The 27,702-nt window shown below is 43.0% G+C and overlaps 1 protein-coding gene across 1 annotated transcript; it reads right to left on the bottom strand.

Moving 5' to 3' along the window:
- Positions 1-1,034: 1,034 nt before the first annotated feature.
- On the bottom strand, positions 1,035-27,307 carry Nsun7 (NOP2/Sun domain family, member 7). The gene is made up of 11 exons (XM_013008962.1): positions 26,920-27,307; positions 19,881-19,939; positions 19,368-19,498; positions 15,372-15,524; positions 14,439-14,622; positions 13,262-13,472; positions 9,779-9,922; positions 9,274-9,375; positions 6,136-6,253; positions 3,776-3,899; positions 1,035-2,577 (listed from the first exon to the last, which is right to left on the bottom strand). Exons 1-11 carry the CDS (start codon positions 27,227-27,229, stop codon positions 1,939-1,941), a joined length of 2,175 nt encoding a protein of 724 aa, XP_012864416.1. The 5' UTR covers positions 27,230-27,307; the 3' UTR covers positions 1,035-1,938.
- Between the last annotated feature and the right edge of the window lie 395 nt (positions 27,308-27,702).

Raw genomic sequence — 27,702 nt, 5'->3', positions numbered from 1 at the left:
GCAGTGTCATTTGAAGCTGTGCCGCCCACATAGGGTGTCGGATTCTAAAGCCAAATTTGTATGAAGAGAATGAAATTTTAGGGCAAAGAGAATTTGGTAAAATAAGGTAAGCATTTAAACTATTTCTGTGCTTTTGGTACTGACAACTGGATCTAGGGCCTCATGCATGCTAGGCAAAGGAAGTGCTCCACTACTGAGCCACATCCCCCAGCCCTTGGGTTCCTAACTGTGAAACCAGGCTGGTCTTGAACTCACTATGTAGCCCAGGTTGGCTGAGATTTGCCATCCTCCTCCACCTCCCCAGTTCTGTGCTTTAAAAGACTCAGTTAACCTAAGAAGAATTTTCAGGGATTTAAAATGGAGGCTTTACTCAAGTATAAAAAAAATCTTCCCTTTCTTCACTTACACACTTTACTGGAAATGCATTTTTTTATGTGCTAGTCCAGAAGCTTGAACTCAGGGCCTGGTCACTGTCTCTGAGCTGTTTCTTTTCCTCAAGACTAGTTGTTTACCACTTGAGTCACAGCACCATTTCTGGCCTTTTCTGAGTGTTTTTTTGGAGATAAATGTCTCCTGGACTTTCCTGCCTAGGCTGGCTTTGAACAGTGATCCTCAGATCTCAGTCTCCTGAGTAGCTAGGATTGATTACAAGCATGAACCACTAGTGCCTGGATTGGAAATATAAATAGCTAAAAGAAAACTAGTACTACAAGGATGAGATTTGCTATTTTTTCCTTCCACATCCTCAGGTGACAAATAAAGGATACAATATTTGCGCTAAGATCAGATGTGTCTGTTCTACCAAAATCACATCATTTGAATTGAGCACTGAGGAATTTACGTACACTTCTAACACAACTGAATTCAGAAAATAAAGCTTTACATCCAAACTATGAATGTGTCTATGAACTTTTTAAAAGTAAGATTTATGCTTGTAATATACTCAATATCAAACAACTTCTGTTGCCATAATAAATACTGAGACTCAAATGATGATCATACCACTACTGGTAGGCAATGGATAGTACATTCAGGACAAATTGACATTTAATATCTTAACATAGTGCTACAATGTGTTTTAGTTGTGTATCAGAAATGATTTGCCAAAGTTTGATTATTGTGTGCTATCTGAAATGACCTGTACAGTTTGCTCTATCACCTGATCTTTGAGTCAAATCAGAAATCTGTTTCTTCAGTAGATATCACTTGTATTCAATAGTTTTGCCTTTCTCAGAATTGTCCATATTTAGATTAAAAAAATTGCTTAGTCATTTTTACAACAGTATTTGGCATGAACAGGCAGAAGGGAGGGATGAGTACGCTCGATCTACTCAAGATCCTGGAAGCGTTCCTGTGAGAGCCCTTGTCTGGGGGTAGACAGGTGCGTGACCTCGGCGCGCCAGGCCCCACGGAGGCCATGCGTCCTCCCCTCATGTTCATGCTGATGCATCCGGTTTCAGGAGCAGTGTGATACTCAAGAAAGAAATCGACCTTGATAGTGATTGCAAAGGTTCATTTCTTTCAACCACCCGGTTCCTGAAGGAGCAGTGGGAGCAACCCAGCGACTTCTGCAGACATCAGGGCTGGCTAGCAAGCCTCCCCCCACATGGCGTTTGAGGACAGCCTGCTAGAAGGCAGGCCAGGTTGCCATCAGCAGAGACTTGCAGCTTTTATCGAGGCAGAAAATCCACAGGAGTGAGGCAAGTTCCATGCTGCCTCAGTCTCCAGCCCAGCAGATCAGCACCGAGTCTAAATTCTGCTCACATAATCCTGTACATCATTGCATCTTACCTGTCTAATTCTCTGAAGGTATATCACATCAGAAGATACTATGTGGCTAAATGAATATCTTAAGCAGTGATGTCTAAACCTTGAGAAACACCATACTTGGAAAAAATAAAATGTCACCTATTCCGGCCCATCACCAACACAGGACAGTCAAAGCCAAGGCCGAGGATGGCCGAGTCGGGCAGAGGGTAAGTTCTCTTTAGGCTTTTCCCCTCTCTTGTAGATTGAGGATGTGGGGAGGTAGCCAGGCCCACTCGTCTTGGGTGCAACCCACCGATAGTAGAAATGTTGGGTGGGCAGCTGGGACCTGCTCGTCTGGGGGCTGGAAGACGGCAGCATCACCGGCGGTAACATGATCTCCACGGGCTTCAGAGGAATCACTCTGCCTTCTGGTCTGTGTCTTGAGTAGTTTGTTGGCCGATCACATGGCCTGGAGGAACCGGCGGTCTTCATTACTGAGGACACCAGAGAGTTGGGGGCAGCCTTATGGGGTTTTCGGGCATTTGAGGAAACACCCCCTTGAGTAGGGGGTTTCTGGGACACCTCTGTTTTTGTCGATAGTGTCTCTGCTTGATTAGCACTTGCTTTAGTTTCTCGATTCAGGTACTCTGCAATTTTCATCTGGATGCCATTACTTTCAGTTGTACAAGATTTTGCCAATGATGTTTTTGACTTTTTCTTTTTCTTCTCCCGCTTTGATGACTTCCCCAACTCCATTCCATCCAGCAGACCCTTGGCTGCAGCTCGGGCCAAAACATCTTTCACAGATACTGTTTCAGATGGGTCCCGCTGCAAGGAGAGAAGCCCTCATTAATGTGGGGCAATGCTACCACTGCAGACCTTCCAAATGTGTGTCTGCTTCTGGGTGCTTGTGGTTCATACCTGTAATCTTAGCTATTTGGGGAGGTTGAGATCAGAAGGATCTAAATTCAAGGCCAGTCCAGGCAAAATGTTTGCAAGATTTAAGGTAAAGCTGGATTTGAGCAGATGATCATGAGACAGCTTATAGTATTGTGTTTATGTGTCTATCATAACCTCCTTAAAAACAAGGTAATTAGCCAGGCACTAGTGACTCACACCTGTAATCCTAGCTAATAGGAGGCTGAGATCTGAAGATCATGGTTTGAAGCCAGCCTGGGCAGGAAAGCCCAAAAGACTCTTATCTCCAATTAATGACCAGAAAACAGTTAGTGGCACTGTGGCTCAAAGTGGCAGAGCACTGACCTTGAGCAAAAAGGCTCAAGGACAGTTCCCAGGCCTGAGTTCAAGCCCCAGGACCAGGGGAAAAAAAGAGAAAAAGGTAATTCATATTTCAATCAAAATATGAATTGTACCTTATTTCTTGGAGAAATTCTACTCATCTCACTAACAAATAGGGGTTGAGAATATAAAAGACCCCCATTCCAACAGCCATGGCTGACCACAGTGGCAAGAGCTAGCTATCCTCGCAGCAATGGCAGGAAGCACAAACAAGATCCTAATTCCCCCCGCTGGCCAGGCACACAGTGAGGCCTTATTTCAACAATAACCAGAGCAGAAAGGGCAGAGGCATAGAGTGCCTGCCTAGCAAGCGCAGAGCCCCAAGTTCAAACCACAGTTTCTGAAAAATAAAATTATAAAAAGCATATACATGTATATATATATATATATATATATATATATATATATTACCATAAGGAAAATGGCAGTATATTGATAAGCCTCAGCAAATGGCTTTAAAAAAAAAAGTCAGCTTCTCCAGTTATGAACCTTGTAGAAAGGAAATTGCGGATGTCAACTTGTTGGAAAAATGCACTAGCTGCTGACCTAAGTGCCTGGACAGGTGCAGGGTGATGGCAGGCAAGAGACGGCATTGGGGCGAAGCAGAGAAAGGGGCTACTTATGGGCACACGGACACAACACCTCTGCCTGCTAGGGACAGAGTTCTCGGGTGCATCTTACAAGGCTTGCTGGTTTCTCTACACAGGCTAAAATTGTTCCCACTTACCTCTCTTGTCAAAATAGAAAGAAAACAACCATTGGTAATTTCTGATGGTTCCATTCTGAAAAATTTATCAGTAGACAAATGTATATCTCTTAAGGAACACAGGGGCAGAACAGGAGGGCTAAGCCTGTGGTACAAATAAGCAAATATTAAGATGCTGAGAATGGTTTCTTTTCAAGAGAGGAGGAAAGTATGTTGAAACTAAATTTTCTTTATTATGTTTTACCAATCACTTAAGCAAACCTTCACATAAGAAAAAGTGCTAAAACAGTCTGATCCGAAACACTACATGTTAAGAGCTCTACTACTTCATGTTAACTCACAATTTCCTGTACTTCCCACATCCCCATCCTGAAATAACCATGCCAAGAATAACAACTTAAAAATTTATCTTCTGCTGGGTGTATGGCTCAGGTGGTAGAGCTCCTGCCTAGTCCCTGAGTTCAATCCTAGTACTGCCAAAGAAGGCATTAAAAAAAAAAGAACTTTTCTTCACCAAATTACTAATGTGTAATCAAAATAGGCATGTACAGTAACTACAAGGCTGTTAACTCAAAACTTCCTATATTTCTCACATTATCAACTACAAAATATCTGACATGCTTCTTCTGTAGGCTCCTATTTAAAAATAAAGCTTAGCTGGGTGCCAGTGGGTCATGCCAATAATCCTAACTACACATGAGGCTGAAATCTGAGGACTGTGGTTCAATGCCAGCACAGGCAGAAAAGTCCAACAGACTCACCTCCAATTAACCACACACACACACACACACACACACACGCCAGAAGCAAGGCTGTGACTCAAATGGTAGACTGCTAGCCTTGAGCAAAAACAGATAAGGAACAATGCCCAGGCCCTGAGTTATATACATATATCAATTTCAATTGCATCACTTTTGAGGTATTAATGAACTATATAATGACTAGAAAGAGGAAAAGAGGGCTGGGAAGGTGGCTCAGTGGTGGAGCACTTGCCTTGCATGCCTGAGGCCCTGGGTTCGACTCCGCAGCACCACATAAGCAAAAAGAAAAAAGCCAGAAGTGGTGCTGTGGCTCAAGTGGTAGAATGCTAGCCTTGAGCTGAAGAGCTGAGGGACAGCGCCCAGACCCAGAGTTCAGGCCCCATGACCGGACCCAAAAAAAGAAAGAGGAAAAGATTTTACATCAGGAACAGACAAACCTCTAATCATTCATGTGCTTAAAATTCTGATTTTTATAGTTAACATTTAATCTCACGCTTACTAGTAGGCCCACTGATGGATAAGTGAGGGTTTTTTTGGCAGCACTGGTGTTTGAACTCTGGGGCTCTCACTTGAAAGGCCAGTGTCATGTCTCTGTCCAATGGGTAAGTACTTTTTATATTCTAGTATTTCCATACATTTAGAATTAAAACATATTCCAAAGCAGATAAACACTAGTCCACGTGAATTTTTCTTAAAAAACAGGAAATCTTCAAGCAATTTTGTCTATTCTGAGCTTCTCATAAATTCGGTATCACATTTCAGTTCTTTCTTCCCCATAAATAGTTAAGAAATATGTTATATATTCACAACATAGCTGTTGTTTCACAAACGTGCCTGCAATGCTGCTCTTTGCCACTAGATGGCAGTGTCACCAATGCTATGTTAAGCTTTCAGGGACGGTAGCATGATGAAGGTGACATCAAGATACATTGGACACGTAAATGGACATGTTCAATTGAAAGCCCTTTGTATAAGTATTTGAAAATAAAGACGTTTTCAAGGCATGATGTTGGCTGTTATCCACCAACAGAAACTACTGGGATGGAAAGTCGGCAAGAAAGGACATGCTACTGTGATTAACATGTCCACTTACGAAATGGAAAAAGGAAACTATTTTACTAAAAAGTGGGAAATAAATCATACTAAGAACTTGAGCTAGACCTTGTGGCTCAAACTTGTATAATCTTAGCTACTTGAGAGGCAGCGAGTGGAGGATCATGATTCCAGGCCAGCCTGGGCATAAAAAGTTCTTAAGAGACTCCATCTAACTGAATGGCCGGGTGAGCTGCACACACCTCTGCTATCAGCTGTGGCGAGCACAAGAGCTGTGTGCAGTGCCACCACCTGTCATCCCCACTGACACAGGAAAGCGCAAGTCAAGGGATAACAGCCCAGGGTGGTCTTGGCGAAAACCTACCTGGAAAATAACCTAGGCAAAGGAGCTGAAGGGGCAGCTCCTGTGGTAGAGCGCCTGCCTTGCAAGTGTGACGCTCTGAGTCCCCAGTACTGTGAAATAAAAGTCTAATGAAAAGCAAGCGGAGGGCTTTAATACAACTTAGAAAATCCTATTTTTTAGACTCACAAATATTTGATGGTTGTTTCATAGCATCTTTTTCTTACCTGTAAGGTTGTATTTTAATCCCCTGGTCTTGAAATTCCAGTGCTTTCTTGACCACTACTTCATTTTCTTGTGGATAAACTGAGCATGTGCAGTATACAACTGCTTGGGCCTTAGTAACTATATTTAAAGAAGATGTGATTAAAATGATGACCCCATTAACAATCCAGTGCAAATTTGCAATGTTTCCAGACACGTATTTGCTACTAACACCACCAGGTTTGGAGGGGAATGATTTCCACAGATGCTTGAGTGGCTGTCCTTTAAAACAGAAGCTTCTACTACTAGCATGGTAGGTTTGGGCCAGTGAGTAAATCCAAGGGGATCTATGAGAATTGAAAAGTCCATCAATATGACCAACCTAGTTCCAAACACACACACACACACTACAGTCTACCATGAGTGTGGCTGGCAGACATTTCTCTACAACTTACATTACCTGTTAGTTTAAAGGACTCTGGGAACAGACAGTGGAATGGGAATCCAAGTTCTGTAGGAACCTGGGTAAATACCTTGGGAAGCATCAGTGAGCACCAGACCCCTGCCTGAGGAGCTGACCTTCTAGCATAGGGCAGACATAAGCCATAAACAGAAAAACAAGGGGCTGGGAAGGTGGCTCAGTGGTAGAGCGCTTGCCTTGCATGCATGAGGCCCTGGGTTTGATTCCTCAGCACCACATAAGAAAAAAGCCGGAAGTGGCGCTGTGGCTAGCCTTGAGCTGAAGAGCTGAGGGACAGCGCCCAGGCCCAGAGTTCAGGCCCCACGACCGGACCCAAAAAAAATAAATAAAAAAAAAAACAGAAAAACAAGATGCCAAAAGCAGAGGTGGGAAGAGAGCATCTCAGAGGCGCTGCGATCTGAAGCACGGCAGTTTCAGCAAACAGCAAGGAGGTAGAGGACAGACTGTGGTTGGTAGAGCCAGCAGGGAGGGGAAGTCTAGGGGCTAGATGGAGTGCTGCCCATGGTTTCCAGTTCTGTCATTCGTTCAGTCCAAAAAACAATAAACAGTACAAACAAAACACACTCAGGCCTGACAGTATAAAAAAAAAAGCAGGCCTGGCATGTTCAAGGAGATGTGATCAGAGGGCATACAGAAAGAGCAGTGGGCAATAAGCTCAGAAAATGCAGTGTCACCACTGAGCACAGGGGCTTCGGGCCACTGGAAGGACTGTGGTTCTCTCTCTGGTTGTGATGGGGAGCTGCTGTGTTGAGAGCACGGGGCAGTGGTGAACGTGCGGCGGCAGCTCTAGTGATTCAGGTGTAAGGTGATGCGATGGACCCCGGGAGTGGCAGTGCTGGATTCTAAAGCCATGCTAAACGTACAGCTTACTTCATTTGTCAGCAGACAAATGGTGGGTATGAAAGAAGAATTGTAGATGACACCCCAGTAAGTAAAAGGCTGGCTGTTGCTGCCACTGCCTGAAATGGCAGTGCTGTGGGAAGACTGGGTACTCCGGGAGGAGGGCCAGGACTTCCATTTTGGACCGGTAACTTAGTGATGCCTCTTAGTCACTAACTGAGATGTCAAAGAAGCCTTTAGAGAAGTGTGGGGGAGACTGAACTGGAAATACAAACGAGAGTCATCCAGAGGTGTTTAAGATAAGCCTAAGACTGTAGTAAGCATAGACAGGACCTGGAAGGGGGAGGGACAGGTTGGGCCAGCAGCCACTGTTGCGTTATGAGTTTGAGGGGAACATGGGGGTCACTGGAGCGCTTCACAAGGCCATTTCAGCTTAGCAGCAGGAGTGTGACGTTGATAGACTCCAAAGAGAATTGGAGGAGGGAGCCAGAGAAACACTTCTTAAGGGAAAGGCAAATCAGAAGAGGAAAAAGGGAAGGAACACTGAAGAGGTTTGAGGAGGATTTTGTTGGTGAATACATATGAAGTCTAGAGAGCACCAAGTGGGAGATGAAGACAGATGGGACAGGAAGGAGGGAAGGAGCTGGGGTCGGGTCCCAAAGTCAGTCCTTGACAAAGGGCATAATGCTAAGTATGTCTGAGGATTTCAGGGTAGAGAGTAGTAACAACACTGTAGGATTCGGAGATCAAAGAAATGGGGGGAGGGGGAGGAGGGAGGCTGGGAAGGGATGTGAAGGGTAAACAAAGGAGGAGGATGCAATGCTTGGTAAGAAATGTACGCATTATCCTGCCCATGCAATTGTAACCCCTCTGTACAGTATGTTCACAAATAAAATAAAAGTAAATTAAAAAAAAAAAGAAATGAGGGGAGCCTGGACCATTGCTACTTAATCAGTAAGTGTTCAAATACTTTAAAGATTATTTTTACAATAAGAGGACAGGACAAAGTTATCTTTTACATGACTGATTTCAAATGGAACTTTTAGTTATGTCCATCAAAATCTGGAGTCAAACCCTTGATTAAGTAAGACCTTTACTTACCTGTTTTGTGGAGAAATTATACAACTTAATTTACAGTATATCTTTCAATAGGATAAATGGTTATAATATTAAGGATTGCCAAATAGAATGCTAATTTGGCCTTATAATTGAGCTTACATCAGGTTGGGCATGGTGGCTCATACCTATAATCAGAGCACTTGGAGGTTTAGGTTGGACTGGAGTTCAAGGCAAGCATGGACTACAAAGCAGGTCCTGTCTCAAATTTTTAAAAATTTCAGTTGGGTGCTGATGGCTCACACCTGTAATCCTAGCTACTCAGAAAGCTGAGATCTGAGGATAGTGGTTCTAAGCCAACCCAGGCAAGAAAAGTCCTTGAGACCCTTATCTCCAACTAACCACCACAAATACTGAAAGTGGAGCTATGGCTCAAGTGGGCAGAATGATAGCTTGAGCAAAAGAAACTCAGGGACGGTACCCAGCCCCTGACTTCAACCTCTAGGACCAACACCAAAAAATGTTTTTAATTCATTAGTAAGATGTATAATTATAGATGTACAAATCACTTTAGCATGTTATTATGCTTTGTTAGCCTTTGTTCAAAATGAAAGGCATATTTTAAGGACTTAGATTATTACATTGATGAAAATAACTATTTTGTAACTTGAATGATGCTAAGGCTGAATGTTCTGGACATTTTGTTCCTTGCTTTCTCACAGAGTGTTCATGTCTCCGCTATAAAGCCTGTGTTTTAACACCTTAGTACTAATAAGAAACTTACATTTCATTGCATGTATGAGCTGTTCATACTGCTGCTGAGCAAGAGCCAGAAGCTTATCTTCAGAGGTGCCTCCTTGCGAGTGATCTTTAAGTAAGTCTGCATCTAAATTTCAAAAAGTATTTGAGTACTTATATCACTCTCAGCCATTCTCCACATATTGCATGTTATTTTCTAATGATTTTGTCTACTGATAGAAATTTTCCCAAAAAATACCTACCAAAATTAAATAACTTATATCAAAATGCTAACTTCATATTTTAAAAATTAGTGAAGCTCATTATGTTCAGTTTTCATACTGGTTTTCAAAAAGAGTACTAAGCACATTAGGTATTGTTTTCTTCCAAGATCTGTGGGAAGTCATCCAAGGCCTTGTAGTCAGTCATGTATTTAGAGAAGAATACAAACTGCCAGAGACCAGCACAGAAAAGAGATACACTTCCTCACATAGAAACCAATGGGTTAGATCATGAATGCATTTGACAAGGCTGAAATAAGATGTGAGTACCTTCATGTTCATTTAAAATAAATTCTACGGGGTTGCTGACACCCAGTCCAGAACAACGAGGCAGCAGCAAAATCACTTTGACTTTCTGTAACCTGTGATCCTTGGCTTCAATGTTCACAAATGTCTCATGAAGAATTTCAATATCTAGGAGAGAAAAAATAATGCAGAAGAGTAATAAAAAATCTAAGTGCATTATTATATCTTATTACTCATTTGAAAGTCTTCAACCTCACAGAAAGTAGGTCTAATGTGGATTTTAAAAGAGACATAAATTCCTAAAATACAGACATTTTCTTAATGAAGATTTTTTTCAACCTGATTTTTAAGTTAAAAATATTTTTTAAATTCTGAACTTCAGTTTGTTTTCTCAATTTCTTATTTTGCTAAACATGGATTTATTTGGGCATTGTTGTCAAATACAAACATGGCGTTCTCAGTGGCAGGCTGATCGCCTGCAGCCCCAGGCTGAACTTGCAGCAGCATGCCATGTGGGAACTGGGCTGCAGAAGCAGTCAAGCTTCACTCCCAACTTCATTATCCACCTCGTGTGCAGAGAGAAGCCCGCTAGTTCATTCATCTATTTTAGTCATCAATTAGATGGCTTTCCTAATTGTGCTGAGCTCTGAGATACAGGAGTAGAGTTTGGCATGGTATCTCATACATGATAAGTGCTCAGTACTGCTTATTTCCCTTTCCGGTCTCACCCTCTTTTATATCCTATGATCTTACCCCAAAATATCAAAACTGTTTATGAGGTACAGTCTAAGGTGCTGAACCCACACGATGGAAAACAGTGTTATAATAGCTTTTGGGGAACATACATGCATGGAGGACATGGAAAGGGTAAGAAAGCTGGGTATGAAACACTTGGTGATAATGTGGGCACATATTCAACTTCAGCTCAACTAGTCACACCCATCTGCAGTTCCACCAGCAGTGCTGCACATCGCGGATGTTCCTTGGCTTGCCAACATTCAGCCCTGCCCGTCTTCTTAACCTTGTCCTTCAGTGGGTGTGTCATGGCAAGATGTGATTTTACTGCATTCCCAGGTGCTAATGAGGTTTGATTGTTTATGCCCTTTTGGTGTCTGACAACCTTTTTTTGTGAGATATATGGCCATGTCTCTTGCACACTTTCCTCTTGTCCTCTTGTTTTTATTGTCCATTTTTAACAACTCTCTGTTCAGCATTGATTATTTTTAAAAAAAAGCTCTTCATCAACATGCATGCCTCCTCTCTCTTGTGATTTTTCTTTGTACTCTCTTAATGAGAACTTGTTTATTTTTATTTTTTTGCAGGTCCTGGGGCCTGAACTCTGGGCACTGTCCCTGGGTTTCTTTTGCTTGAGGCTAGCATTCTACCACTTGAGCAACAGCACCACTTCCAACTTTTTCTAAACAGTTAATTGGAGATAAAAGTCTCATGGACTTTCTTGCCAGGGCTGGCTTCAAACCATGTTCCTCAGACTCCTGAGTGGCTAGGATTATAGGCATGAGCCACCGGCACCCAGCTGTTTTTTAATTTTTTTCCTTTTATGGTTAGTACTTTCAGTACCCATTACTCACACACACACACAAATAAAAGCCCACAAAGTATCTTTTTTTTTGGGTCCGGTCGTGGGGCCTGAACTCTGGGCCTGAGCACTGTCCCTCAACTCTTCAGCTCAAGGCTAGTGCTCTACCACTTGAGCCACAGCTCCACTTCTGGCTTTTTTCTTTTTGCTTATGTGGTGCTGAGGAATCAAACCCAGGGCCTCATGCATACAAGGCAAGCACTCTACCACTGAGCCACCTTCCCAGCCCCCACAAAGTATCTTTATTTGTATTCTTCAATCAAAGACATTAGTGCCTTCTAGCACTAATCATTTAGGGGTTAGGTTTCTAACATGAATTTTATGGGGAAATAAACATTCATATAATAGCATAATTTGCCATATATATTTCTTCTTATCAGTATTCACAAAGTATCTTTATTTGTATTCTTCAATCAAAGAGGGGTTAGGTTTCTAACATGAATTTTATGGGGAAATAAACATTCATATAATAGCATAATTTGCCATATATATTTCTTCTTATCAGTATTCACAAGTCTTCTTGAATCCAAAGCTTAATGTCTTTTATCTACCTTGGAAACTCCCTAGCTTAAAATTCAATTATTTCTTATCAATTTCTTTCTTCTGTTCCTGAGATTCTGCTTACTCTTTTGTTCTTATTAATCATCCTTTTCTCTCTCCAGGCTTCTAGATACTTTCTCCTGATCATCAGTTTTCTCATTTCTCTTTTAGCTTTGTTAATTTACTGTTAACCCCATCCACTTGTTTTTTCTTGTTTGGTGCTGGAGCTCACACCCAGGACATCATACATGCTCTACCATTGGGTTACATCCTCAGTCTCATTTATTTCTTAATGTTAAGTGTTGTATTTTTTTAGTTCTAGAATTCTCTTTTGGATCTTTACAATGATACTAGAAGTCCTCATCACCGTAAACCACTTGGAAATTAAGATGCCTGGAATTTGGGCTCCAGCTCTTCGAAGGACTGAGGACGCATGTGATCACTATCCAGGTCATGCCTCTGTGTTCCAAGTGAAATCTCGCAGATATATCAGGCCACATCTCCTGGACAGACCCTGAACTCCACTTTTGTCTCTCTGGTTCTGTGACTATATCAAAGTTTTACTTAGTCAGCCTCATTGAACCAATAACAAAATGTGATCTTTGCATATGAACATGGGGGTGGGGGAGAGCAATTGTTTGTGTGTGTGCCAATCCTGGGGTTTAAACTAGGGCCTGCAGGCAAGGCCTGCTCAACGCTATAGTGTTCTACCACTTAAGCCATAGCTCCACTTCTGGTTTGGGGTGGTTAATTAGAGATCAGAGTCTTACAAACTTTCCTGCCTGAGCTGGCTTTGAACCATAATCCTCAGATCTTAGCCTCCTGAGTAGTAGTTAGGATTACAGGTGTAAGCCACCAGTGCCTAGTGTGGATATGATTTTATCTATCCAATGGAAAGCAACTACATATGTTCAAGACCTCAAATTAGGTCAGAGCTAAATATCAATTCAAAAGTACCAAGATACTTTAATTCAACATTAAGAGCCTGACATAAATTAATGAGCATAGTTCACACATAAAAATTTTCCATTACAGGGCCAGGTACTGGTGGCTCCCGCTATAATCCTAGCTATTCAGGAGGCTCAGCTCTGAGGATTGTGGTTAGAAGCCAGCAGGAAAGTCTGTGACACACACTCTTATCTCCAGTTAACCACCAAAAAAAAAAAAAGCCTCAAGTGGAACTGTGGCTCAAAATAGTAGTGTGCTAGCCTTGAGTGAAAGAACTCAGGGACAGTGCCCAGGCCCTGAGTTCAAATCCCACAACCAACCAAAAAAAAAGTTCCCATTACAAAAAAAATAATAAATTCAAACATTTTAAATTTCCTATAATGTTTTGAACTAGTAATCACCAAAAAAATATTTATACATACTTTTACATCCCATTTTTGTGAAAAGTTTCTTCAGGTCGGGATCTTTAGCTTGTGACTGTACTCCACATACGAAGACCTTTGTGGTATTATTGCTTGTTAAGATTGACATATGAGCAACTGTGTACCATGAACCTGTATTGACCATTAAGATATCATCATCCATATTTAATAAAGCCCTTACAGAATGGACAGCAAGACTTCGAGATTTGTCCTATAAGATAATAAATAGTATGTTTACAATTTCAAAGGCATGATTAGAGACAAAAGCAGATTTCTTGCTTTAGACAAAAGAAAATTCTAAGTAGAACTCTTACAGCAGTATCTCATCCCTTTAAGTTTAAAACTAAATAAATATGTCTAAATAAGAGGTAACAAAGATAGCTAATTTATTAATAATAAAGTACTCAGCTGTTCAGTAAGAACTATGACTAACATGTAATTTTTGACTAGCAGTAAGGCCATAATAAAAATCTGTAAGTAGAATGAATAGATTAGTAATGCCTTGTCTTAGCTCCCATTCTTGCCCCTTGATGAAAATCCTTCATCTGCCATGACTGCTGCTGGTCACAGAGATTCAAATGACAGTTGTCAGAGCAGGCCTGCCACACCTCTGCGGCCGCTGTCAGTGCTTGACCAGGTAAGAGATTCTGTGCAGGAACGTGCGGGCGGGGAAGGAGAAGCCTTAGAAGACTTCAGTGGATCTCAGGCAAGAATTGTAATGGAAGGATATATGTATGAATTCAGCATCTTTTATTTGGACCATTCTGTCGCATATCCTCTTCCTGTATTGCACTATATAAAGGCCATATTGGAAAGAATGGGAGAGAGAAGTGTTCTACACTGCATTTGCATATGCAGGACGGTGCTAGGATCTCCTCCATGGAAGGAAAAGGTCCCCTTGTCGCTTCTCAAGTCCTCCATTAGGAAGGAAAAACTACAGCCTTTCTGCTGGCAGCACGCTCCCTCTGAGTATGGAGATGAACGTGTACTTTATGACTGCATGTGACACTACAATGCCCAGGTCCAGCAGGAGCCCGGGCGTAGCCAGCACAGGAGATGTTCTGGTCTTAGAAACCTCTCTGATACGCCATAAAAACATAAAGGATTAGGTTTTACTCTTAGGTGGAGGGAGTCTTTGACAAAGTAGGGTTGGTTCAGAAAGTAAATAATAGTTTACCTGAAAAATAAGTTTGTACTCTTTGAATAGATCTGTATTGATTAGATCATTTTTAAGATGGGAGGGAAAAATTAAGACATCACAGCAGTGTTGGTCCACAGCAAAGACTTTTCCATCAATATGTAGTACAGATTTGACTCTGTTATAGCCTTTCTTCTTCAAAGTGCTAAAAACATGTTCAGGGCTGTAAATACACAGTAGGGTATAATTACAAAGGTAATACATTAACATGTATTTAATATTAATTAATATTAATAAATTTTCCTGGAACAAAAAACTCACTGCATACGTTGCATTTTATAGAACTTACAATTTTAGCCAAAAATAATATAGCCTGTGAGACCTCTTCTCAACTAACAGCTAGCACGATGGCTCACACCCTGTCATTCCATTCCTCTAGATGTGTCCCCCCCACCATGAAGCTTTACCACTTGAGCCAGGCATTTTGCTGGTTAATTGGAAATGGGGTTTCATGGACTTTTCTGCACAGGCTCACTTCAAACCTTGACCCTCAGATCTCAGTCTCCTGAGTAGCTAGAATTATAGGCGTGAGCCATCTGCACTTGGCTAAAAGAAGTAATGTTTCTTGGGGGACAGGGATTGTTTTGGGGTTTTTGTGTTTTGCTTTGTTTTTTTTTTTGTTGCCAGTCCTGGGGCTTGAACCCAGGGTCTAGGTGTTTTCCCTGAGCTTTTTGCTAAAGGCTAGTGCTCTATCACTTGAGTCAAAGCCCCACTTTCAACTTTTTTTTTTTTGATGGTTAACTGAAGACTCATGGACTTTCTTATCCAGGCTGGCTTTGAACCGTGAGCCTCAAGATTTCAGCCTGCTGAATAGCTAAGAGTATGGCATAAGCCACCAGCACCCAGCAAAAGTACTATATGTAGAAGATGGAGGCTTAAACTATGAGCAAAGAATTTGATTAAAACTCTTACCTGACTTTACAGGTATTTATCCAAGCATAAAGTGGCAGAGTAGAAGCCCTTAGTTCCTGCTTCCTAACTTCTTCTGGCAGAATCTGGTATATTGAAAGGGCATCATGTTTGATTCGACATCTTGCCAATGCTGCGGCCAATTTCGTCTTAAAGCTAGAGATAGAGAATTTATTCTTGATGATTATTGTATTTGAAACAAGATTCAATTCTCCATTAGAAACACTAACATTAGCACATTTAGATTTGTTTTTTTTTTGGTGGTACTAGTATTTGAACTCAGGACCTTACACTTGCAAGCATTCTGCCACTAGAGCCACACTTCTGATTTACCTTTTTAAAATTTTTGCTTAGATATAAGGTCTTATGCTTTTTGCCCCAGACAGCTGATGACCACAATCCTCCTATCTACACCTCCCTCATGACTGGGATTACAGACTCTGCACTATCATGGCCAGCTTGTTTAATATAGGGGTCTCACTGACTTTCTGTCTATGCTGGCCTTGAATCTTGATCCTCCTGACCTCTGCCTCTCAAGGAGCTTGGATTAAAGTCATGAGCCACAAAAAGAACCTATGTGAGTAAATGTGATTCATCTTCATGTAGTTTGACATTCATAAATCATTCAAAGTATTTCCCCACTTAATAAAAGAAAGAAAGATCATCAACCTTTGAAAATACAGTTGTTTTCATATCTCAGCAGAACTACCATTTTCTACTTCCTGCGTTGCAGTTTGGAAAGACCCTCTAGTCAGAAAGCCAAGGCTGTTCTGGGGCTCAGCTTGTTTATTTCATGTTCTCAGAGATCAAGATCTCAGATCTTGATTAGATCTCAGAGATCTAATACTCAAAATCTTTACCTGATGGATCTGATCCAGTTTTTCAGTTGCTTGTAGTAGGACAAGTCTAATCCAAGACTATCATGACCATATAATTACATTTTTAAAAAGCATTCTAACTGTCCTGGGGCCAGTGGCTCATGCCTACTCAGGAAGCTCCTGCTTACTCAGGAAGCTAAGATCTGAAGATCATGGCTCAATGTCAGCCTAGGCAGAAAAGTCCATGAGACTCTTATCTCCAATAAGCCACCAAACAAGCTACAAGTGGAGCTGTGGTTCAAGTGGTAGAGCACGTAGCCTTGAGCATAAAAGCTCAAGGACAGCACCCAGGCCCTGAGTTTAAGCCCAGGACTGGCAATTAAAAAAACAAAACAAAAAAGCACTCCTTTCCTTGTAGAAAGCACATGGTGAAGAATGTATGACAGGAGTCCATGTGATAAGACTGTGGTGGTGTGACATGTGAAGAAGTGGACCAGCTGCACTCACAGGAGCATAACCAGATCTGTTATGGCCAGAGGGAGGACAGCATTGTGGGAGCAGGAGGAGAGCGAGCACTGTGGGGAGTCCATGCACTTGTAAGCTGTAGTATGTTCAGTCTCTCTGGCCTAGGCCATGTCCTTTGCTTGCCTTGAATTGCTAGCTAGCTTCCTGCTGATGAAGCCACAGTCAGGTCTTTACTTGGTTAGAGCCCTATCGCTTTTCTGGCTGATTCAACCCAACCCCAGCTCTCATTAGCCCCTCAGAGACTAGTTAATATGGCCATGACAGCCTACTAAGTCTTGATTAGCCAACAAAAACTGAGAGAAGCTCAGGAGGATTAAAACTGAGAGCCTGTCCCACAGCACATTGTTCTACCAAACTTTCTGTACCTAACTCACATGTCTATCCCAGGAGGTAGGTTCCCCCCCCACAAAAAAAAAATAGCAAGCAGGCGCTGGGTCTTCACTGGTCTAACAGTGAATATATGTAATGGCTTTTTCTGCCCCATCCCATAATTTCTCCTGGCTATCACATACATGAGCTATGCGTGTGTCACATCGTTAATGTATCAGAGTAAGAGTACCTCATGCGTGCTATGGCCTCAGCCTTCAATCATTTTAATGGCTTGGACTACTGCCCATAAAAACATGAAATGAGACATCATACTACTGTGACCATTATTTCAGACTATTCACGAGGTAAAAATCTTCCTAAAGGACTTTAGTTGCTCTATCTTGCTTTCTATTAAACTTCAACAACATAATAGCAAAAGCTAGAGTCACCCACGTCTTCATCTTGTTTGTGCTGCTACGAGAATGTTGAAGACTGGAGGAATTTATAAAGAAAGCAGTTTGTTTCTCACAGTTCAGGAGGCAGGAGAGGAGGGCGCTGGCATCTGGTGAGGGGTCCCTGCTAAGCCATCTGTGGCTGCTGGCAAAGGGCAAAGTGCAAGAGAACAAACCCGCTCCTGCACGCCCTTCAGCAACCGCGCTAATCTATTCAAGGGGACAAAGCTGCACAGCCCGCACACCTCCCAGTGCTGCTACATCAGAGGTGACGTCGCCCACACACAGTAACACTGATCATTTCTGGAACACTAAGTGTCTGCTTTGAAGCTGAGCATTTTACATGCACTAGTTTAATGAGTTCTCCCTGCTACGCTTTGAGGCAGGAACTTCTCTCCTTGTAGGCTTCATGGTGTTTGGTATGAACAGAGGGTTATTCTGAGCAGTCTATACACATCTGAAATATCATGGTGAAAACCCCTGGTGCAATTTTAGTACACATGAAAAAACAAAGCACCACAGGAAACTAAAACAGGCTTTGTTGGGGGAATGGATGGGTACATGTAAGAAGGAGGGGTCTATGAGAAAGTACATGGTTGAAGTAGAAAATAGAACTGTTTCTGTTAAAATGTGCTCTAAGCCGGGCGCCAGTGGCTCACACCTGTAGTCCTAGCTACTCAGAAGGCTGAGAGCTAAAAATCACAGTTCAAAGCCAGCCCAGGCAAAAAAGACCGTGAGACTTATCTCCAATTAACCACCAGAAAACCAGAAGTGGCGCTGTGGCTCAAGTGGTAGAGCGCTAGCCTTGAGCTGAAGAGCTGAGGGACAGTGTCCAGGCCCAGAGTTCAAGTCCCACAACCAACCAAAAAAAAAAAAATGCTTTAAAGACACTGCATATATAAGTTCACTGACTCTTCAAAAGGGAGTTTTTAACTACCCCTAAGGGAGAGTGATGGGCTAAGACCATTGAAATGCATGTGTATGTGGATGGAGATACCACCATGAACCTGCCCCTTGTACAACTAATGTATAGTAATAAGAAAAAATTAGCTGGGCATTAGTGACTCATGCCTGTAATCCTAGCTACTCAGGAAGCTGAGAGCTATGGATCATAGTTTGAGGCCAGCTTGGCAGAAAAGTCCATGTGACTCTTACCTCCAATTAACCACCAAAAAAGCTGGAAATGGAGCCATTGCTCAAGTGGTAGTGTGCTAGCACGAGCACAAAAGCTCAGCGTCAGTGTCCAGGCTCTAAGTTCAAGCCTCATGACTGACAAAATAAAGTTCTTAACAAAATAGATTTTTTTTCCAATCTGGCAAAATAGTGAGTTTTCTTCCTAGGGTTGGGATTTTCTCATTTGATACATGGCAAGTATGGTAGGTATTTTTAAAAAACAAACAATAGCTGGGCACCAGTGGCTCACGCCTATAACCCTAGTTACCCAGGAAGCTGAGATCCAAGGATCATGGTTCAAAGCAAGCCCAGGCAGGAACATCTGTTAGACTCTGACCTCCTGTTAACCACCACAAAAACAGAAGTGGCGCTGTGGCTCAAGTGGTAGAGCCTTCAGCCTTGAGCTGAAGAGCTGAGGGACAGCGGCCCAGGCCCAGAGTTCAAAGCCCACAACCAACAGAAAAAAAAAACAACAACAAAAACTGCAAATGAAGTTTAATTTATATGCTAGAAATATTATACACTTTAATGATTTCCTACATGCTTATATGTAGATCTTCCTATTGAAGCTTTTTAATTAAAAAAAATTTAAGCAATTTAATTTTAAACAGAAGTCAGGGGTTTTTTTCCTCAATAAATTTGTAACATTTGTAGACAGCTGCAAGTTATAATGTATACAACTTTACCAAACACACTAAGGTCTATTTCACTTGTACAATTACCTGTTAAGAAGGTTCTCTACTTCTTGAACTTCCGCTATGGACTCTTCATTATCAGTAATAACACGATTTTGGAACTTTCTATCTTGGAAATCATATAGCATCACAACAATAAGACTGCTCAAATGATCTGGCTAACATATAACAGGGAAACGTACAAAGAAAAGTATACAACATTCAACAGCGATATTTTACAGCCCGTTATTTTTCATAACAATGTGGGAACATGATCATTTTTATTTTTATATAGTCTGGTTAAGGTTGTCAGATAGGAGTGGGAGAGTCCAGCTTACATAAATATATATTAAGAAAAACCTACAAAAAAGATAATCTGGGACATGTTCATCAAATGGAAAAGACAAGGGTCAGTATCAGAAGAATAAAAAGTAGAAAAGAGTCCATGTTTTGAAGAAGCCTCAGTATTAAGCAAACTGGTTTTATTTAAATCTTTAGGTTCTTTAAGATTTTGTAAAAAATAATCATGTGACAAGTTAATTCTAAACATTGTATACTTACTATTGTGGTACTTGGGAAGATATAGCTGTCTATTAATATACTTTCCAAAATATCTTGATCTGCAAGAAATGGGAGAGGTCTGGTATCAGAAATAACAAAGCTTGTAAATGAAGATTTAGGTGACGTTGGAATCTTTATGAAGGCCCAGGCTCCACAGGGAATGACAAAGCGTTGTTATCTGAACAATCAAAGTGATCAGAAAGGAATTCTGACCTTGAATTTAGGGCCTTTAGAAGGTATTAGAGAGGTTCTAATTAATATTGTTAGGCACGGCTTCTCATAGTCTTTTGAAGTATTGCTGGATTTTAATTTGCAGATTCCTTAGGATTGTTGTTCTCTGTTTAGGTGTGAGAAGTGTTGGTAGTTTCGTCCTTGTTGGTTTGGTATTAAGGGCTTGGCTGGTATCAGGATTAAGGGCTTTGCTGCCCTGTGGAGATGAAGGGGCAGGGTTCCCTCTTCCCCAGCAACAGTCTCTGTTTGGATTGGGGGTTGTTGTTGTTGCTGATGCTGCTGCTACTTGTTTTTGGTTTTGTTTTTGCCAGTCTTGGGGATTAAACTCAAGGCCTGTGCTCAAGGTTAATACTACTACTTGAGCCAAAGCTCTACTTCCAGCATTATTGTTTTTGTTGATGATTTTATAGCTAACTGGAGATTAGAGTCTTATGGACTTTGCTGTCCCAGCCAGCTTTGTAGTGCCATCCTCAGATCTCAGACTCAGGAGTAGCTAGGAGTACAGGTGTGAGCCACCAGAGCGGAGTAGCTAGGAGTACAGGTGTGAGCCACCAGAGCCCAGCAAATGGCTTGTCTTTAACAAGTATTTGACAGAGCTCTCTAGTGATATGGCAGTTAATCTTAAATGCAAGTGACAAAGGGGTTGCCCAGTAAAGACTTTAATGTGAACTGGTACTGGTGGCACACCCCTGTAGTCCTAGCTACTCAGGAGGCTGAGATCTGAGGATCATAGTTCAAAGCCAACCTGAGCAGGAAAGTCCATGAGACTCTTATCTCCAACTAACCACCAGAAAACCAGAAGTGGCGCTGTGGCTGAAGATGGTAGAATACTAGCCTTGAGTGAAAAAGCTCAGGGACAGTACCCAGGCCCTAAGTTAAAGCTCCATGACCAAAAGAAGCAAACAACAACAACAAAAATCCACCTCCTCAGCATTTATGTATGGGGGGGGGGGGATGAAATCAAAGGCCAGCTTCAATTCATTCAATATTCATGGAAAACCTATTATGCAATGTACATTCATTCATTCCTTATTTGGGAAGTGAAAAATTAATTTAGAGCAGAAACTACAAGATTCATAGCAAATCTTACCTTGTATGGTACATCCATAGTTGGGGACTAAAATATAGATAGGTAACATATATAACTAAATATCTAAATATAGATATCTCTATATTTTAGTCCCCAACTATGGAGGTACCATACAAGGTAAGAGTTGCATATCTCTTATAAGGAAAATGAAGTTCAGAGTTTCACACCCTTAGCACTGCAAACCAATTGCTATCAGCTTCATAATTCCCAGAGTAAACTCCAAATATGTTACAGAAAACGAAGTCATCATAAGCTGCCGTCAACATGCCAGACTTGCAAGGGCACACTGCCAAGCACAAGCTGAATGGAGGACAATAGGCTGTGATTTTACCAAGACTACATTCAGTATCTAGGGCTCTTGTCAAAACAGTTAACGCCTCTGGATCACATTTAGTATTATGTACAAAGCTTTATCCTTGTACATCTAAAATTTATATGCGTTAGAAGTTGTTCTGAAGGCTTTTCATATATTAATTCACCTCATCTTCCACAATGATCCTATTACAGGAAACAAAGCACAGAATAATTGACTACACAGTACACAGCAAGAGGCAGATAAGCGACTCAACCCCACAGAGTACGGCAAATTCATGTTCTTCTCCATGACACTGTGGTGCCTTTCTTCATCTTAGTCCTGTAACAAGCCTGTGTAAGTAGCCAAGTAAAGCACACTGCTAATGCCTTACCTAAATTAGCAGGTTGAAAATCTTTCCTTTTCCAGAATGCAGCCCAATAATTCCAGTTACACCCCCCCCCCACTCCCAGTAATTACTACCAAAATGAACTTTACCCCATTCCTCCTGGCCTCACTCTCCCTAGGAAAGGATAACTGAGTTTCACTGGGTGAAGGGAAAGAAAGAGTGTGCACATCTCTCCATTCCCTTCTCTGCCAGTGGGTGTGTAGGGGGCACGCTGCACTGCAGAGCTTCCGACAGCTGTGCCCTGGAGATGTGAGCAAGTCTCTAGTTCAAGAGGAGAGTATCACCCTGTGCAAGTGGCTCACACGTGTACTCAGGAGGCTGAGATCTGAGGACCATGGTTCAAAGTCAACCTGGGCAGGAAAGTGTGTGACACTCTTATCTCCAGTTACCACCACAAGTGGAGCTGGGCTCTAGTGGTATAGAACTAACCTTGAGCAAAAGAGTTCAGGAACAGCACCCAGGCCCTGACATTTTTTTAAAAAGTAGTATCTTAACTGGGTGTGCCAGTGACTCACCTGTGACCATGGCTACTCACAAAGCTGAGAGCTAAACAATCCAGGCCAGCCCTGGCTGAAATTTCACTAGACTCCATCTCCAAACTAACCAGCAAGCCAGGAAGGAGGCATGGCTCAAATGATAGGCTTTAGCTAAGTAAACTAAGTTTGAGGCTCTGAATTTAAACCAGAGTACCAGCAGAAGAAAAACAACATCTGAAAAGCACTAAACACAGCCAAAGCTATACACTTGGTAGTTGTTAAACTGCAAGATGTTGTTAATTTTTTGTTTCTATTTGCCCCCCAAAATATGGCAATGGGATCTAATTAACAAAGAGAACTATTAGCCAAACACCTGGGGTGGGGGGCGGGAAGGAGGGAGGAAGGAAAGAGAGAATATGAATCCTGGAGCTTGAACTCACGGCCTGGACACTGTCTCTGAGATTTTTTTTTTTTTTGGGTCCGGTCGTGGGGCCTGAACTCTGGACCTGGGCGCTGTCCCTCAGCTCTTCAGCTCAAGGCGAGCGCTCTGCCACAGCACCACTTCCGGCTTTTTTCTTTTTGCTTATGTGGTTCTGAGGAATCAAACCCAGGGCCTCATGCATGCAAGGCAAGCGATCTACCACTGAGCCACCTTCCCAGCCCTGTCTCTGAGATTTTTGTGCTCAAGGCTACTAGCTCTCTATCCCAGTGCCATTGTCAGCTTTTCGGTAGTTAACTGGAGATAAGTCTCACAGACTTTCCTGCCCAGGTTGGCTTTAAACATGATCCCCAGATCTCAGCCTCCTGAGTAGCTAGGATTACAGGAATGGGCCACTGATGCCAGGCTCCATGCATTCTTTAATAACATTCATAGCTGTATTGCTCCTATGAAAGACCCTAAGGCAAAATATCTCCAATTTTCTAAACTATGGTCCTTGAACCTAAAGTTTATGAGACATATGAATTTATAAAACACCAAGTGGCAGTATTCACTGATTACAGCAAATAAAGTTGAAATGTGCAAAAGTCTCTAATATTTTTAGTTTTTAGTTATGTTGGAAAATGTACTGTATTCGAATTTCTATTATTTTCCAATGATGAGAGATCAAACCCAAAGCCTAGCACATGCTAAACATACATGCTCGGCTCCTAGACCATACCACCAACCTCCAGAATTCTGACTTTATTCTTTCTGAATATCTAAAAATTACTGTAATGAGCATTTAAAACAAAATATTATTGAAATACTTTTGGGGGGAGGGCAGCCCTGGGGCTTGAACTGTGGGCTAGGGTACTGTCTGTGAGCTCCTTTTGCTCAAGGCTAGCACTCTACCATGAGACACAGCACCACTTTTGGTTTCTTGAGGCTAATTGGAGATAGAGTCTCACTGGGGGCTGGGAATGTTGCACAGTGGTAGAGTCCTTGTCTAGCATGCATTGAAGCCCTGGGCTTGATTCCTCAGTACCACTTAAACAGAAAAAGCCAGAAGTGGTGCTGTGGCTCAAGTGGTAGAGTGCTAGCCTTAAGCAAAAGAAGCTCAGGGACAGTGCCCAGGCTGAATTCAAGTCCCAGGATTTGGGTGGGGGGGGAGCCTCACTGGGCCTCTCTGCCTGGGCTGGCTTTGAACCTTGATCCTCTTGATCTCAACCTCCTTAGTAGGTGTGAGCCACCAGTTCTCTGTTTATTAAAATACTTTCAAGCCGGGCGCCGGTGGCTCACGCCTGTAATCCTAGCTACTCAGGAGGCTGAGATCTGAGGATCGCGGTTCAAAGCCAGCCCGGGCAGGAGAGAACGTGGGACTCCTATCTCCAATAAACCACCAGAAAACCGGAAGTGGCGCTGTAGCTCAAGTGGTAGAGCGCTCGCCTTGAGCTGAAGAGCTGAGGGACAGCGCCCAGGCCCAGAGTTCAAGCCCCACGGCTGACCAAAAATGAGGCCCTGGGTTCGATTCCTCAGCACCACATAAAGAAAAAAGAAAAAAGCCGGAAGTGGCGCTGTGGCTCAAGTGGTAGAGTGCTAGCCTTGAGCTGAAGAGCTGAGGGACAGCGCCCAGGTCCAGAGTTCAGGCCCCATGACCGGATCCAAGAAAATAAAATAAAATAAAATACTTTCAGACAAGTAACCAACCAGCACCATCTAATTTTATAATTTGATATATCAATATATATAATTATATATAATACATAATTTGATTTTTTTTGTCAGTCATGGGGCTTGAATTCTGGGCCTGGGCGCTGTCCCTCAGCTCTTCAGCTCAAGGCGAGCGCTCTACCGCTTGAGCCACAGGGCCACTTCCGGTTTTCTGGTTGTTTTATTGGAGATAAGAGTCTCACAGACTTTCCTTGCCGGGGCTGGCTTTGAACCTCGATCCTCAAATCTTAGCTTCCTTAGTAGCTAGGATTACAGGCATAAGCCACCGGCGCCTGGCTGATAATTATTTTTAAAAAGAACATTTTGTTCAAGGAAAAGCAGGTTTGTAAAGCCTATGGATTTACCTGAATAAGATGTTTTTGGTCATAAAGATCAAATAGTCTTAAGATCCTTTCATAAAAATAGGCTGTCTTACATCTGTAATACAGCTACTTAGGAGGTGGAGACTGGCAGAATCAAAGCTCAAGGCCAACTTCAGCAGAACAGCTAGACCTCACTTCAACAGAAAGGCAGGCATAGGGCCATGCCTGTCACCTCAGGCCCAGGCTAGACTAAGCGAAAGTATGATCCCTTACCTGAAAAACGACTAAAGCAAAAAGGCTGCTGACAAGGCTCAAATGTCTGCCTAGCAGAGAGAGGCCTTGAGTTTCAACACCAGTATTCCTCTCTCTCCCCTCCCTCTCTCTCTGTCTTTCCCTGCCTCCCTCTCTGTCTGTCTCTCTGTCTGTCTGTCTGTCTCTCTTCCCCCCTCTCTCTCACACACACACACAAAGAGGAAGAAAATAATATACTATACACATCTCTATAATGCAGCCACATTCAGTCAAACTCTATACTCAGAAGTTGAAAACTGGGCTGGGAAGGTGGCTCAGTGGTAGAGCGCTTGCCTTGAGTGCATGAAGCCCTGGGTTCGATTCTTCAGCACTACAGAACAGAAAAAAGCTGGAAGTGGCACTGTGGCTCAAGTGGTAGGATGCTAGCCTTGAGCTGAAAAGCTGAGGGACAGCACCCAGGCCCAGAGTTCAGCCCCCACGACTGACAAAAAGAAAAAAAAAAAAGTTGAAAATTAACCACCACTAAGGACTCTGAAAATTAGAAAGGAGAATTCTTATGATTGGCTCCCCAAATCTACTTAATGCATTAATTGTAAATAGAATAATTCAGGCTTTTACTATTTATTTCTAAAGAAAAAAGTCACTATCCTATTAGGAAAGTAAATTATCTGTATAGAACTCTAACAGTAAATACCAAATAATCAACAAAGCTGCCAGGCTGCATTGCAGTGTTAAAAGGAGAAAGTGTAAAAATCTTCATTTGACTCTTCTGGTGTAAAGTGAGATAGTATGGCTGATAGAGTGGGTGAAGAATGAAGATCCAAAAGCTTCAACTAGAAACGGAAAAAATAGTTAAGACTTAAGAAAAAGAAGTCATGAGCAAAAGAAAAGAGATGAAAACTGGAATTACTTCCAGCCATCTCTGAAGACAACTAAATAATCAATGGAACCTTTCAAGTCAACTGACAATTGTTCTCTGCTTTCTAGGTGCAGAGATGTGCCAGTAGCACTTGTACTAGTACTGTAGTAAGGAAATTGCAAATGGCTTTTGCCCTTTTCAGGGTGTCTCTGGGAAGCAACAAGTTGATGATTTCAGCTATGCAGCAACACTCCAAACATTTCTGGAATGGGGCTCTCCTCCCAGGAAGAACAGCCAGTTATCCCAGAGTCAACTTTACATTCCCAAGTTGTTAACTAACATTACTGGCTCTGGAAATTCAAGTCTGGAACTCTCCAGAGAAATTAGAAAGTTAAATTTTTACCAAGGTTTGACTCCCTAAATTAAAGCTGTTAGCTAGAGAATAGGAACATCTTGATTGGAATTGACTTAATTTTGGTATTCACTTTTAAAGAGGTTTTTTGTTTTGTTTTTTTGGGGGGGTGAGGGAAGGGGATGTTTGCTTGTTTTGTTCTTGATTGCACTAGGATTTGAACTCATGGCAATCGCTCTCCCTTGAACCATCTCTCCCAGTCCTGGTACTTCCTTTTAAAAATATATTCATATTGCACTTTTTATTTCGTTTCTATTCCTCTTTCCACACTCCCCCAATGGTCTTATGTGTGTGAAAAACTCAAGCAAACATACAAAGTGAAATTACACAAGGGTGCGATGCAAATACATAGGCGAGGAGTTTAAACCGGATTCTCCATTGAACTCTTGTTCTCTTCCTCGTCCAGGCTGCTTCCCGAGCCTGTTAACGCCCGTGCACTTACACCTACGTCAAGGCAGGGAATGCACGGTCCCACACACAACAGGAAGCTAGCTGGTTCCAGTGCTGGGTGCCGCCGGCCAAAGCCCCGGACCCCCTCCTCCCCGGGCCGGCACGGCTACTCACACTTAAGGGTACTGAACGCCAGCTCGTAGGACAAACGCTGCAAGGACTCGTCCTCATACTGGGGCAGGGACTGCAGGGGTTCGCTCCCGTACTTGATTATGGCTTTGTCTGGCGACTTCTCGATTCGAATACCCCGAAACACGTTCGCCGCCGTCACGTACACAGAGTCCGGGTAACCAGTTTTCTCGGGGGTATCGGCTGAACTTCTTTCGCTGGAGGCCGTGTCCGACAGCTCCAGGGCGGACAGCTGGGAGATCTCCTCGATGTTCTCGGCGGTCTCAAACTCCAGGTCGTCGGTGGAGCTCAGCATCTCGCCCCGCGGCGGCCTTGAGCGGGGACTCGAGCTTCCCTACAACTCCGGTGGCGCGGGAAGAGGTTGTCCTGGTGTGTGCAGCATCGTCTCTGCGGAGGGAAGGTCGGGCGGTGCATCCCCCCCCCCCGCCGCGCCCGCGCCCGCCCCACCCCGGGCGGTGCCGGCAGGGCGCCGCCTGGAACCCCAGCTGCTCGGGAGGCCGAGCTCGGGGGCTGGCGGTTCGAAGCCAGCCTCGGCCGCGAAAGGCTGGCGCGGAGCTGCGTCTCAGACGGCACGGCGCCAGCCTTGAGCTGCCCCCGGTTCAAGCCCCGGGGCCGACGGCGGCATACAGTCGGCTTCGGAGGTGGCGGTTTCGGGGGGTCGGGGGCCCCCCGAAGCCGCGCGTTCCGCCGGGAGAGGGGGTCGGAGGGCGGAGGGGGGGCGGAGGGGGGAGCGGGGACGGGGCCCGCCCTCACCCTGGGGGCGGATGT

This window comes from Dipodomys ordii, unplaced genomic scaffold (genome assembly GCF_000151885.1).
Source record: "Dipodomys ordii isolate 6190 unplaced genomic scaffold, Dord_2.0 Scaffold8, whole genome shotgun sequence".
Lineage (NCBI taxonomy): Eukaryota > Metazoa > Chordata > Mammalia > Rodentia > Heteromyidae > Dipodomys > Dipodomys ordii.
This window is presented reverse-complemented; position numbering and strand designations above follow the sequence as displayed.